This window comes from Hemitrygon akajei, chromosome 11 (assembly GCF_048418815.1).
Source record: "Hemitrygon akajei chromosome 11, sHemAka1.3, whole genome shotgun sequence".
Lineage (NCBI taxonomy): Eukaryota > Metazoa > Chordata > Chondrichthyes > Myliobatiformes > Dasyatidae > Hemitrygon > Hemitrygon akajei.
In genome coordinates, this window is record NC_133134.1 from 134333193 (window position 1) to 134348052 (window position 14860).

Sequence of the window (14860 nt, forward strand, 5' to 3'; positions counted from 1 at the left end):
ATTCTAATACAGCATTAAGAGGATAATGACATGCATAGCAGAGTGGAAAGTAGACATTGCTGAAAGAGGAATAACAATAAAAGCGCCTCCAAATATGAAGTGATTAACACAAGACAAGATACTTTGCTTCAATGCAGTTTTGTCTTAAGAGTAATGTGTCACAGGGACAATACACAATTGGAATTAAACTGACCTGCTAAATCTCGCGTGTACTGTTCTCGGGAACGATCCATTTGACTTTTATGACTTGCCAAAACTTTTTTAACAAGGTCCAACAGACCAAAACTTTGTACAATATTATTAAGAATGATTGCATCTGAAATATAAATGGTTAATGTTAGCAAATATAGCCCATAAAATAAACACTCAAAACAATAAAAACATTTCCTAATAAAAAAGGAAACTTCTAAACATCTCAGTTAGCTTGGCATAAATTCAAGTTGGAAATAGATGAAATGATTAATTCTTTTAAGAAACCAGTTATTTTTTCCCTCTAAACTTAATGAACTGTTTGTAAAATAGAAAATAACAGTGAGAGTAGACAAACCAACAAGAATCCTACAAGTTTACACTCCACTTGTGATCTCAATCAATTTGTTTTTCTTAACTAAAACCTAAACTGCTCCTGTTGACAGATTTGTTATTTTGCCTGCCATCCTGATACAATTCCTCTCTGGAACCAATACCATCCTTAACTTTTGTAAACTATCTTTGTATACTTTTACACCAGACAGAAATATATTACAGTTGCAATTCCCATATCTGTTTCTTCTACACTATCCATTAGCTATTCCGCTCTCAAGCCTTCAAATGAAGTTCTTCAATCTATATGGGTAACTCACTCTGTAGATTGAGATTTATGATCCAGATTCAAGTACATGGTCCCCCAGGTTACAGAAGATGTGGCTGATGGAAATCCAACTTGAAGCAAATTTTCCCATAATCTTCTAAAATAATTTTCGATTGTACTAGTAGTAATAATAACAATGTTTTGTGGTATTCCTTAGCAACTGGATACACCAAATATTTCATTGATGAATTTAAAGAATTATAGGAAGAGTAAGCAGAGCAAAATTACATTAGAAAACAAGCAATTCTAACTTATGAAAAAAGTAGCTAATAGACAGCTCATAGGAATGTAATCCTTCTGTAACCCATCTCACTTTCCACCTGAATAAAAAATTCTAACATGATATTCTTCTTTAATTGACCCCACACAAGATGATAATTACCAAGCCTTCCTTGTTGTTTAATAAATGCTTATCCCAGTTTTACATTGTCAATTAAAATAGAATAATTTAGCTTTTTTTTTTAAATCAACTTCATATTACTATTACCTGTGACCTATCTGATTAGCTGATACAAAATATTCATTGGGTATGCACGAGTTCCTATGGAATTAAATTTGTTTGGGGGCTGGAGGAGAAACAAACAAATTTCAAAATTTCACACTGATGAATCTAGGAAAATCTTGCAGCTTAATGTCACAGAATGACCGTACTTGACTGACTTATGCAAGGAGATTTTTAAGTCACAGCTAACAACTATTACTTGGAAAACTTTATTACCGAAGGCAAAGTTCATTGCAAGACTCAACTACAGATTTCAGACATCCCACCCCTCCAGGAGTCTCCTGCATATTGATAGTGGCGCCCACAAATTATATACAATAACCCAGAAATCAATTTTTTTGAGAGGGAGATGGAGAAAGGGAGCGAGAGCAAGGGGGAGCATTCTGATTGGTCTCTCTTCGTGCTGAGTAGACCTATCAGTTTTCTCTGTGCGCAGGCTTTACAGTCGACCTCAAAAATAACGACATGTTGCTCGTTGCACTGTTTGCAACAGTGACTTTTCTATTGCCCATGGTGGGTTAAAATGTAAAAGACATGTTGAGGTGAGTTTAACAGGTGTCATTCGTTTATTAGCATAGCTAACGTTATTTAAACTAGCTGGCTGGCTGCAAAGGAGCTACTCTATTGATGTCCTATGTGATGAGGCCAAACTCCCTGTAGACTTGCTTAAAGTAGACTCCCTGTAGAGTCCATGATAATATAAGTACATATTTTAATGTCACATTTTCTGCATATACCCAACTTGGTTTACAGATTAGACAAAATCACTAAACAAAGTATTACATACACCCTTGGAGGTCGACCGGGGGCCGGGGGGCAGGGTCTACCTTCCTGAAATGGGTTTTTGCAGGGTGGGATGTCTGAGATTTGCCCCTGTGACTTTACAGACATGGCTATAACGCTATGCTTAAATCCCAGGCAGCCCTTTATCATAGATAAGTTAAAGCAAATTCTCCAAGACCACAAAAGGCATAAATCTACGGAAATGAAATTATTTGATGTCAACAAAACAGACAGAGTACAGAGAAGATTTACTAAAATGTTACCTGGGTTTCAGCACCTAAGTTACAAGGAAAGGTTGAACAAGTTAGGTCTTTATTCTTTGGAGCATAGAACGTTGAGGGGGGACTTGTGTTACGAATGTGAAGCAACTCTGAGGGGCCGAAGGGTACAAAGTCGCCCCCTCCTTTTTGAGAATTGCAAGATCGCTATTAATTCGGGTCTGGGACCCAGGAAATGAGAGAGAGACACGCAGAATACACAGGGTTTGGAATGTGTCCTGGCCTCAGCGAAACGGAACCACTGATAACGGCTATTGTCTCTTGGAGACGGAATTGTGTATTGAGTACTGTACTATTCATTGGAAACCCTCAGGAGACAACCAGAGTGGTCTGGCTGAGGGATTGCATCATCCCAACCTGATTGACATCTGAGACCCCGTGAGTAAGGATAAAAGAGGGTCTGGGGAACAACCCCTTTAGACGCACCAGGAGAAATGCTAGAGATCCCATGACAGCGTTTAATAGCGACAGCCGGTGAGGGCTCGTGTGCGTCCTCCCTTGCCAGGGTGGCGGGCTCATCATGGAAGAACGGTTTAGCTAAAGGAGAGGCCACAAGTGAAAGGCCACGACAACAAGACTCCTGACGGATCGAAATCATAAAAGGAAAGCCAGCAAGTTTTTCTCAAAATCTCTCTCTCTCTCCAACCATTGCAACACAGGCTGCAGCCTGCCTGAACTGAGTGAACTTTATATTTCCATCGGACAATACATTATCCCCAGACAACGATAGAGCTTATTTCTTATTGATTATTATTATACCCGCACTTTTCGATTTAGTATTGACGACATATATTATCTGTATATTTGCATTGATAATATTTTTGTGTATTTTTACTAATAAATACTGTTAAAAATAGTATCATCAGACTTCAACGGACCTCTCTATCTTTGCTGGTAAGTGACCCAGTTACGGGGTTTGTAACACTTGATAGGGGTATTTAAAATTATGAGGGGGATAGATAGAGTTGACGTGGATAGGCTTTTGCCATTGAGAGTAGGGGAGATTCAAACAAGAGGACATGAATTGAGAGTTAGGGGGCAAAAGTTTAAGGATAACACAAGGGGGAATTTCCTTACTCAGAGAGTGGTAGCTGTGTGGAACAAGCTTCCAGTAGAAGTGGTTCCAGTGGCAGGTTCGATATTGTCATTTAAAGTAAAATTGGATAGGTATATGGACAGGAAAGGAATGGAGGGTTATGGGCTGAGTGTGGGCCACTGGGACTAGGTGAGAGTAAGTGTTCAGCACAGACTAGAAGGGCCGAGATGGCCTGTTTCCAAGCTGTACTTGTTATATGGTTATAATTTGATATATTCACAATATTTTCATAACATTTTACTTTTAGTTATATTATAAATTTATCTACAAGCCACATAATTAGCATTAGTATATCTTTTTTATTGTTAATGATAATGAGCTCTTGAATACTTGGCTGCTATGCTGACCTGTTCTTAAAACTTCTCCGCAAATCTTCCCTCAAGAAATCCAGTTAATTGCAGCTAATTCAACTACAGATTAGTAATTGGTCATAAATAACAGGTTCTCAAGAGATTAGGAAGGTAAAATGTAGGTTGGCCTTCATAGCAAGAGGATTTTAGTGCAGATCTTATTGCAGTTATGCAGGTCATTGGGTGAAACCCTATCTGGCATAGTTTCCTTACCTGAAAAAAAGGGCAGACTGTACTTGCCTGGGGGCAGTTGGGGGGGGGGGGGGGGGGGGAAAGAGTTGGACAATCGTGAAGCAAGTATTTATTATACTGGTTCCAGCAGTGGCAGATCTGCCAAATAAGGATTGACTGGCTACACTAGCCCTAAACTCCCTAGTTTAGGAGAATGAAGGGAAATCTCATTGAAACTTTAAAACTTTGTATGCGCCTCAAAAAAAAAACAGATAGGGGAGGGATTATACTCCTAGTTAAGGAGTCCAGAATGAGAAAGTCAGTCAGGGCTTTTACATGAAATTAAACACAGGGTTTTTAGAACAGAAGAGAGGAGAAATTTTTCATTAAGACAGTGACGAATCTTTGGAATTCTCCATCACAGAGTGCTTAGGGGGCTCAATCATTGAATTTATTCAAAATAGAAAGAGTTCTGAATAGTACAGAGGAGGTGTGAAAGTGAGAAAATGGCGCTGAGGTAGAAATTCAGCTGTGATCTTGATAAATAACAGCCAGTTCAAAGCGCCAAATGGCCTGCTTCTGTTCCTCTTTATTACATTTTTAGTTTAGACTGAATTCCCAATATGTAAGACACTTTCTCAATGCAAAGGATGAAGATTAAACATTGAAAGTTTACTGCTTTTACTATTAAGTGCTGTAAGAATTTTAAAATAATGTTTTTCATCTTCAGCTCTGTCTCTGACCCTTTGATGCACATTTTTGCTTATTTCTTTGTATTGCAACCCATCCCAAAGAAAACCCCTCACCTCTCCTTGTAGAATTCCCAGAAGCTGTTTTCCCTTCTGATTCAGGCCTTATTACTTTGTCAATTCATTTAGGGTCCCTTCTGTTTAATGTTTGCTTGCTAGGTACAGATTGTCCATGAATGATCAGCATTATGCCTTTAAAGATGTTTTCTACTAAAATGTTGCAGAACAAAAGTCTTAAATTAATTTCAAGATGTACAAAAAAGCTGGATGAACTCAGCAGGTCGGGCAGCATCCGTTGAAAGAAGCAGTCAACGTTTCGGGTCAAGACCCCTCATCAGGACTCTCAACCCGAAACGTTGACTGCTTCTTTCAACAGATACTGCCCGACCTACTGAGTTCATCCAACTTTTTTGTACGTCTTGATTTGACCACAGCATCTGCAGTGTACTTTGTGTTTAGTATTCTTAAATTAATTTGTTTTATTAGTTACCTGACTTCTGTAAAGATAGCCCTTCTAAAATTACATAGTTATCCCTTACTCTTTAATATTTCTGAGATTCATATTAAATTAGCACTCATTGGTGGCATGACTTCAATATCCTGTTTGATGTTGAGTTAATTAACATTACAATGTCAAGATTTTATTGTTTGTGGCATCCACTGATGAGTCATGAAGTACCACGTTTATCAAACTGAATTCCAAGCAACTTGAGCATTCCCAATTTAAACTTGACAGAAAATGCATCATTATTTAATGTCTCTATTTTCATACACACTCCCTACATTTTCTTTTCATACAATACAATAATCCCTTCTAAAGTTGAATGCAGTGTGCTCCTTTTGCACTAAACAATGTCAGATCATAATAGTTCACTGGGTAAATTATGTACAGTCGGCCTTCCTTATCCACAGGGGATTGGTTCCGAGACACCCCGCGGATACCAAAAAACGCAGATGCTCAAATCCCTTATTTAACCTGTCTCAGTGCGGTGGTCTTTAGGACCCAGCAGAACCCCAGACTTTATTTAACATGGCTCAGTGAGGTGGACATTAGGACCCAACGCAGCTCTGAATCCGCAGTGTTTCCGTTCACGAAAATAATCACAATCATGATTGAAAATATGGTGGAAGTAATAAAGCGATCGGAAAGAGATGAAATGCCATCGGTCATTGGAAAAGCGTTAGGCTACAGTCGGTCAACGATCAGAACAATTTTAATGGAGCATGTGAAAGGCCCGGCCCTGATGAAAGCTACAATTATTACTAAGCAACGCAGTGGTTTAATTATTGAAATATGTATGTTTCTTGTGTTTTATATGCATAAAAAGGTAAAATATGTACTATATACTAAGAAAGACGTTTGACTAACTGACGCTAAATAATACCAGATGTATCTGTTCCGACTTCAAATCCGACTTAAAGACAGACTCAGGAACAGAACTCATTTATAACCCGGGGACTGCCTGTACTGTTAAATTATCTCTAGATTACTTATAATATCTAATACAATGTAAATGCTATGTAAATAGTTGTTATACTGTATTGTTAGGGGAATAATGACAAGAAAAAAATAGTCTGTACATGCTCAAACAATGACTGCTGGAGAGAGAACTTCCGGGTTTTCCCAATCCGCGGTTGGTTGAATCTGCGCATGCGGAATCTGCGGATAAGGAGGGCCGACTGTATTCTATGTTATAAATTGCTAAACCTCAGAAACATCCCTGTCTTCTCACATCACTTGGTATGAAGTAGACCCTTAAGCTGTGTCTATTTCAGATCTTTTTATGCCAGAACAGCTCACAGCATTCCTAACTTGAATTAGAAATAAGAAAGAAAATGCTAACAACACTCATAGGCCAGGTAAGAAATGTGGATGTTTAAGGTAGAAAACCATTCATCAGTCCTGTTGAGTGTGTCAGCCTTTTCTGTTTTTATTCAAGTTTAGAAATGCTGTGAGCTGTTCTGGCATAAAAAGATCTGAAATATAGAAAGTGTAGAGAAAGAAAATCAAGACAAAAATGTTTTCATATCCTTCGAATTGTGCTGGTAAGTTTGGATATAATTGATGTGTTTCTTGGTGGATATTCAGTTGAAGAAGATTCCCCCAGAACAACAGATAGACAAGAAAACCAAGAAACCTCTTTCATGCAACACCAAGTCTTCCTGTAGACACATCTCTCAGGCAGAAAAAAAGTTTGCCTTGAAAGGTCATGTTGTGCATCATCAATAATTTAAATTGTTCTTTAATAATTTAAATGAGCTGCCATTTAATTCAGTATTTTAAACATTTTATTTTATAAATTTTGAACTAAAACTTACCTCCAACTTGAAGAGGAGGCTGATGCATTCTTTGTTGAAGGCTTTTCAAAGAACCTTGCATTTCTTGCTGAAACTCCTGTATAACCTCTTCTAGCAAACCTGCTTCTTTTAAGCCACGCCAAAATGAGAATGTGTCATCTTTAATATGACAGAAAATGTTTTAAGAATTACATACACAAATAAATTTAGGAAACCTAAATTCAGAAGTAAATACAGAGTAAGCTAAATTTTTAAGTTAATCATCTGCATTGGTTCTGTCCTTTGCTTATCACTGCTCCTCCTCTTATACAATTTTCTACAATGCTTAAAACTACTTTTTTTTGCTCAACCTCAGATTTAAGTGGCTTGGCAATTTAAGCAGGTGTATTGTTCATAATGAGACAAAAAAGGTCATTGAAATGACATCAGGGATTATGGTAATAGCGATGGTGAAGATATAATTGGATGACTAGCAGCAAAGAGGGGTTGGAGAAGTAAGGTAATTTTAGTACAGGATGGTCCCAGATATGTACAAATTAGTTAATGTGCAGACCTACCTCCTCAGCTTCATGATCTGAAGACCAATGAACACTGCATGAACTCTAAATTTGTGATAAAATATTCTACCTCCTTAACATTCTAGTTAACTGTGTAATAGCTGCAGGACAAATACATGATAAAAGCCTAATCCAACATCCTTACAGTGCCCTGAAAAGTATTCAGCCCCTACAACAATTTTTACATTTTACTGTCTTATTTTCTAAATTTAAAATATATTGAAGTAGGATTTTGAGCTAATCTGCAAAACATTATGCATAATGTCAAATCAAAAGAAAAACATCAAAATTTTTGACAACCATATAACCATATAACAATTACAGCACGGAAATAGGCCATCTCGGCCCTTCTAGTCCATGCCGAATGCTTACTCTCACCTAGTCCCACCGACCTGCACTCAGCCCATAACCCTCCATTCCTTTCCTGTCCATATACCTATCCAATTTTACTTTAAATGACAATATCGAACCTGCCTCTACCATTTCTACTGGAAGCTCGTTCCACACAGCTACCACTCTCTGAGTAAAGAAATTCCCTCTCGTGTTACCCCTAAACTTTTGCCCCCTAACTCTCAACTCATGTCCTCTTGTTTAAATCTCCCCTACTCTGAATGGAAAAAGCCTATCAACATCAACTCTATCTATCCCCCTCATAATTTTAAACACCTCTATCAAGTCACCCCTCAACCTTCTATGCCCCAAAGAATAACGACCTAACTTGTTCAACCTTTCTCTGTAACTTAGGTGCTTAGGTCAACAACTTACTAAAAATTATAAACCAAAATTGTGAGGCTGAAAATGTATTCATCCCCTTCGTAATTACAATACTACCCTTTCTCAGGTGCAATACCCTACCAACTCACTCCATTTGTTGATGTATGAATTTCAGTGAATTCATAAAAATAAACACCCCCTTCTCTCTGTAAAGTCAAACAGTATGGTAAATTTTCAACAGACAAGACCATCTCAAAGGCATTCAATAAACCTCGGAGCTCAGTGCAGTCCATCGTAAAAAAGTGGAAAAAATATGAAACCACAGCCACACTGCCAAGGTCAGGCCACCCCTCTAAAGTTAGTCGCTGGAGAAGAATGGCACTTGTGAGAGAGGCTACTTGTGATGGTAACAGTCACTCTGAGGGAGCTGCAGAAATCAGTGGCTGCAACTGGAGATGCAGTTCATGGCTCCTCAGTCTCTAACACCTTGCACAAAAGGGGTATTTATGGAAGAGCAGCAAGGTAGAAGCCCTGGCTAGGAAAAAAAAAATGTCCTTTGCAAAGCATCACTTAGGAGATACTGTAAAGATGTGGAAAAAGGTCTTGTGGTTAAATGAGACTAAAGTGGAATTTTTTTTTGCCTTAATACTAAGTGGTACATGTGATGGAAATCTAATATTTTACCTGTGCATCAGCCAGGTAACACCATCCCAACTGTAAAGTGTGGTGGAGGTAGCATGATGCTATGGGGATGGTGTTCAGCAGCAGGGACTGAAAATCAGTTCAGAATTGACGGGAAGATGAATGCTGCTAAATACAGAGAGATCCTGAATAAAAACTTGCTAGCCTCTGCCAGAAAGCTTAAACCGGGGAGGAAGTTCATCTTTCAGTAGGACAATGACCCAAAGCACACAGCCAGAGCAACCACGGGGTGGCTTCAAATGAAGGAAAGTGATGTTGTTGAGTGGCCCAGTCAGAGTCCTAACCCTAACCCAATCGAAAATCTCTAGCAAATCCTCTAGATTGCTGTACACCGTCGCTCCTCAACTAACCTGGCATAGCTTGAGCAAATTTGCAAGGGGGAATGGGCAAATCACGCAAAGCTAATAGAGACTTATCCAAAAAGAGTACTGGCTGTAATAGCTTCAAGAGGTGGTTTAACTAAGTACTGAGCAAAGGAGGATGAATAGTTTTGAATTTTTATTTTTTCATGCTTTACAATTTTTCCTGGTTTTTTTGGGGTTCCCCTATGAAAAGCAGAGCATGTGATGCACAAATAAAAGTTTAGTTAAATTGATCAAAATCCCTGGTTGTAATACTCATTTATGTGAACAAAGGGTTGGGGGCCGAATACTTTTACAAGGCACTGTATAGCTAACTTGCTTCAACACCCATTTGTAAATATTTGAACCAGACTAACGGACTTGGCAGAGATTATTCTCTGGGTTAAGTTTTCCAGCCTGTGACCTAGTATAAATGCTCATAATTGAGACCAACAATTTTCATGCATATGTTATGATAAAGTTTTAAAGCTTAGTACCTCCAATAGCAGAAATCCATTCACAACTGTCTTCACAACTCTCAATTCCAGATGTTGCAAGTGAGCCATTAACTGAAAAAGTCAGCAATCGGATATGAATTAGGTAATGAAGGATTGTTCTGTAAAATAAATAATGTATTAGTTACCAAATCATTCAAGTGGATTTCTCTGTACCTCAGTGAAATATATTTCTGTTTCAGCTGGTGTTAACATCCTTACCTCAGGAGTTCCACTTTCTCAATGTGGAAGGTTTTAATATATTTGCAAATAAGGCAATGCCATCATCATTTGTTTATAAATTACTGTTTAGATAACATATGCTTGTTTTTGGTATCATATATTAAACTGTTTATACATTAATTATGAGTGGCAGCTTTGGCATTTATTGTTTCCCTTGAATCAGATATGAGAGGAGAAAAGAGATAAAGGAGCTATTCTCGAGCAATTACTTAGCCTTTTAACCACAACTTTACAATTACTTTTTTTAAAAGTATTTTGTAGTTTGTCCTTTCATATTGTTTGTATTCACATTGGAAATATTGTAGTCATACTATATATTGAGGGCATAAGTCAGGAATTGAGAAGTATTCCCTCCAGTTTATTCCAGTGAAGCATCAGAGAAAAAGTGAAAGTCAATTCATACCGTTACATCTTGAAGTCAATAAAAGGAATTCCACAGGTGAATGAGCTATGCAACTTCTAATTTTCCACAACAGGTGATCTGCCTAACATTTTAGCCATGTACAGAAAGTGGGCATGGGAAAGTCTTTTTAAACACCTCTTCCCCAGCATGGTCACAAATTTAAATCTCCACGAGCAGCTGGGAGGGGTATAGTATGTGCAATGCTTTACCTCAATCTGACTTCTTTCAAACTTCTTGAAGCAGGAAACCATAGCTCTGACATTCATGGCGAGGAGCCTAGCAGAAGGCAAACTGCAAAGTATGGGAAGAGAGATCATCGCTTTTTGAGTCTGTTTTTCATATCAGCCAGATAGACAGATTTGTTTTCTACTGGGGGGGAAGGCTAGCAGTAATTAGGGCTTATGGAAGCAAATATCTGTCAGTAAAGATCATGGGGAGAAGGTGGGCCATATTATCAATGTCAATGTTAGGAGAAATGGCAGGGCTTAAGTGGTGATAGGTCAACTGAACAGCAACTGAACAGACAGATCACGAAGAATGGGTTTGCAGATTGTCGAAGACGTGATCACTGCAAGTTTGTCTGAGAACCCAGGAAGATTGCAGTTGTGTTTTGTGATTTTTTTGTAACAATCCAATCCCCACACCCACTACATAATCCTTTTCTTTAGAGGAGAAGAAAGATTAATATCATTTTCTATCCATACTGATTAACAAGCATCATCCTTTTATTCAGACACTGCAAAACTTCAGCAGAAGCAATGCCTTACTTCCACTCTTGCTATCTCGTCCAATTAGATTCAGGATCCAGTCTGGAGAAGTTCCACCATGTATCAAGTGCAAATGTCGGACAACAAATGCAGCAATTCTGAACAGTGGGCCTCATCTGGTAAGGTCCCTCATTATTATCAGAATAATGTCAGAGCAAGTCATTGCACAAAGCTTTCCTAAACTGATTATGCCTGGGAATATTGACAATATAACTGTTTCAAACATTTTCTTTGTTACGTTGACTTTCTGTGGCGTGCTTACAGCGGGCAGGCAGCTCTACAGAAGAATTCCACTGGACTTGTATGTAGACTAAAATAAATAAAGGGTCAAATCATGCTGACAAATAACCAGTGATTCTTCAGCGAACCGTAGATAGTTGTAATTCAGTTTAGTGTGTTCTATCATCCAGTGTCTGTGCATTACAGAACACACAGACGATCCGAGTAGGCATGCTGAATTTTTACTCATTGCTGTATATGGTTCCTCAGCCTTATGCCTGTCATTAATGGTGCATTCTGCATGGCTCCATTCAATTAAACAGGTGAATTCCATTAAATGGGTGTCTTTTTTAATACTTCATTATAATCAATAGTAATGTTTTAATTAATTTCTATAACAGTTGCTTTAATTTTGTTTTAAGAAATAGTGAGAATTCATTTAATAATGAATCAAATCATCAGAGACATTTAACAGAATTAGTACAGGCTCTTCTCAGCATGAACTACCAGAAAGCCAAATAGGGCAGTTTGTGGTTGTGCCCTTGGTTTCCCCTTCTTATAGCATGTCACTGGTCATGGCCTATTCTATTTTGTAGAAGAGTTGAGGTGGTGATACCAAAAGCATGTTAGGAGCTGCAGAGCTACAAAAAATAAGTGCAACTATGAGGGGCAATGCAAGGGGTCCAGATACTTGTCAGGCCCAGCCAGATCCAGCCCATTACAACATGTGCCCTTCAAACTCTTAAGTGGAAAAATATTCAAAAAGTTTTGCTGGTAGTTTCATGTTATCTATTTGCATGTGCTTCAAATCAAGTTCCTTGTTCAAAGTCTGACATCAAACTGAAACATTTATAAGTTGTAACAACAACAAGCAGGAAGAAAGCATACTACACATTACTTCTATTAGTTAATTACATCGACTTTCTGCATTATCAGATAAGGACATGGTTCATGTGTTCTTTAACAATGTTTGCCTTTAGACATCTGTTTTTACTTGGTCTTCCAAGCACACTCTATGCAGTTAATTTTCTATCTTAATTTCTAGGAACAGTTAGAAAAATACTTATAAGTAATGATAGGTTACTTTCACACTTATCTCATGTAAAAATGTATTTTCTAGAAAACTAAGAGCCTGGATTAATTCATTACTTATTATGCCGTAATCATTTCTATTTATGCTTACTGTTTTTATAGGCAAATACATGAAATGCATATAGAAAGATTCCACATGCTGAGGAAGAAAGACCCATTAAACCTGTTGTCAATGTGTAATGAGTAAATAATGCTGACCAAAAATTCCTTCCACATCTATAAATATTTTGTCTTTTACAACCAACCCAACAAGTATATGAAGTATCAGTCCTGATGCAGAAACGAAAATTCTAACTGACCTAAAGGACACTACTTGTTTGAAGAAATCATCTCTTAATCGACAAAGCAGAAAAGATCTCGATGGTTATTAATAAACACATTACCATCAGCTATAGCAGGAGTCACTGGGATGTATTCTGTTGATTGCTGACTGCTCAGAGATGATCTGGCACTGGAAAGATCAATTTTTGTACTACGGCAAGTGTTGGAACACACTTTACTATGTTGGAAGAAATCCATTTCTCCTGAATCCATGATTTTTCTTTAATTGAAGTAAAATTAAAAGATATTCCATTAATAAGTTGTATCTGAAAATTACACATATATAACAAGAAAGAAAATTGCATCTCAGGTGACATCTTCTGCACTATGATGTACTGCACCTTTTTTAATTGGTTATCTAAGTTCTTGGACATACAAGACTTTAGGAAATTGTAACAGCATTCATTGTCAAGGGTAGAAGGCTTGATTGCTCCTTAAAGATTTGATACCTTTGTTATTTAACACCCCTCTGTGTTATCTGCTTCATTGACAAGGGAGATGTAAATGTAAACCAACTGTAGTTTGATGATAAAACAGCAATGTTTGCCTGGTGTACTCCTTCAGCCTTGTCCTGATGTCAAGATGGCTATCTTCTAACAACCACAACTATCATATTTTGTGAAAAGTACAGTTCCAGTCAATGTAAATTTCGCCATGACTACCAGTAATCAATTTTACCAGGGTTGCTTCTTACCAGACACATAGGAAAAACTATCAAGAGCTATAATTTACATCTCTTCTTTGGAATTTGTTTAGTCACATTTCACAGTTCAAAGTAAATTTTATTATCAAAGCACATATATGTCACCAGATACAACACTGAGATTCCTTCTCCTGCGAGCATACTCAGCAAATCTATAGAATATTAACTATAAAAGGATCAATGAAAGATTAAGAGCATAGAAGACAACGATTGTGCAAATGGAAGTATAAATAAACAGTGATAAATAACAAGAGCATGAAATAGGAAGATAAAAAGTCCTTAAAGTGAGATCATTGGCTGTGGGGGCATCTCAACATTTAAACAAATGCTAACATGTGGTCAGGATCCAATTGGTGGTAAAACCAAAAATAAGGGAACAAGTTATTAATAACTAATTGTTGGGTGATAACATTCTTAACAAGACCTCCTTTACTTTGGCAATTTTAAAACGCAAGCACGAGTTAATCTGCAGACGCTGGAAATTCAAGCAACACACTCAAAATGCTGGTGGAACGCAGCAGGCCAGGCAGCATCTATAGGAAGAAGTACAGTCGACATTTTGGGCCGAGACCCTTCGTCCTTTTGTATGTGTTGCTTACTTTGGTGATGGTTAGCAATAAGCTGGATTTGATTTGTCTAGCTTTTATGTAGACAGGACATAACCAGACAGGTTAGTAATGAGTTCAGTCCATCTTTCTTTTCTCCATTCAGCTCTTCACCAAGGCAGCTCCTTAATCAAATCTCAAATCCTTCATAAGCTTGAAGGGCACGTAACAGTGCCTTTCTCTTGCTCCTTAATCTTATTTCTATTTTTAAAATTAGAAAAATAATGCAATTCAAACATTCTTTGAGAATAATAAAAATATAGCTCAAACCTCAGCATCACACCGTTCAAACGAATAGCTCTCTTCCAGTCTTTTAATGTTGATTTTCCAGCTAAATTCACAAACTCTTTTGGGCTTATAAGCTGATTGTCGAACTAGAAAGAGAAACAAATTTTGCAACTTAATTACTATAGAGAACTAGATATTAGGTTGTTCTAAGTAAAAGGCAGCAAGAACATTCTGTACACAAACCAAACTGCCTCATTTTATGCTGTAACTTTCTAAAGTTCCACAAATGTAACAGGCCTACCCATCTAGCATCTGTTCTCTTTCCATTATACATTACCAGCTTCTGCATATTCACTAATTGTTGGCAATATTTAAAAGAAATTCAAAAGGACAT

General features: G+C 37.6%; 1 protein-coding gene across 4 annotated transcripts in view; it reads right to left on the reverse strand.

The window, feature by feature from the left end:
* Positions 1 to 14860, reverse strand: part of gmeb2 (glucocorticoid modulatory element binding protein 2) — a 65302-nt gene that overhangs the window by 7383 nt on the left and 43059 nt on the right. For all 4 annotated transcript variants that reach the window (XM_073061705.1, XM_073061704.1, XM_073061707.1 and 1 more), the window contains 5 exons: positions 14509 to 14612; positions 12993 to 13150; positions 9889 to 9960; positions 7099 to 7236; positions 194 to 316 (listed from right to left, as the gene is read on the reverse strand). In XM_073061705.1, coding sequence (XP_072917806.1) covers positions 194 to 316; positions 7099 to 7236; positions 9889 to 9960; positions 12993 to 13150; positions 14509 to 14612 — 595 coding nt within the window. The remainder of the gene's footprint in view (positions 1 to 193; positions 317 to 7098; positions 7237 to 9888; positions 9961 to 12992; positions 13151 to 14508; positions 14613 to 14860) is intronic.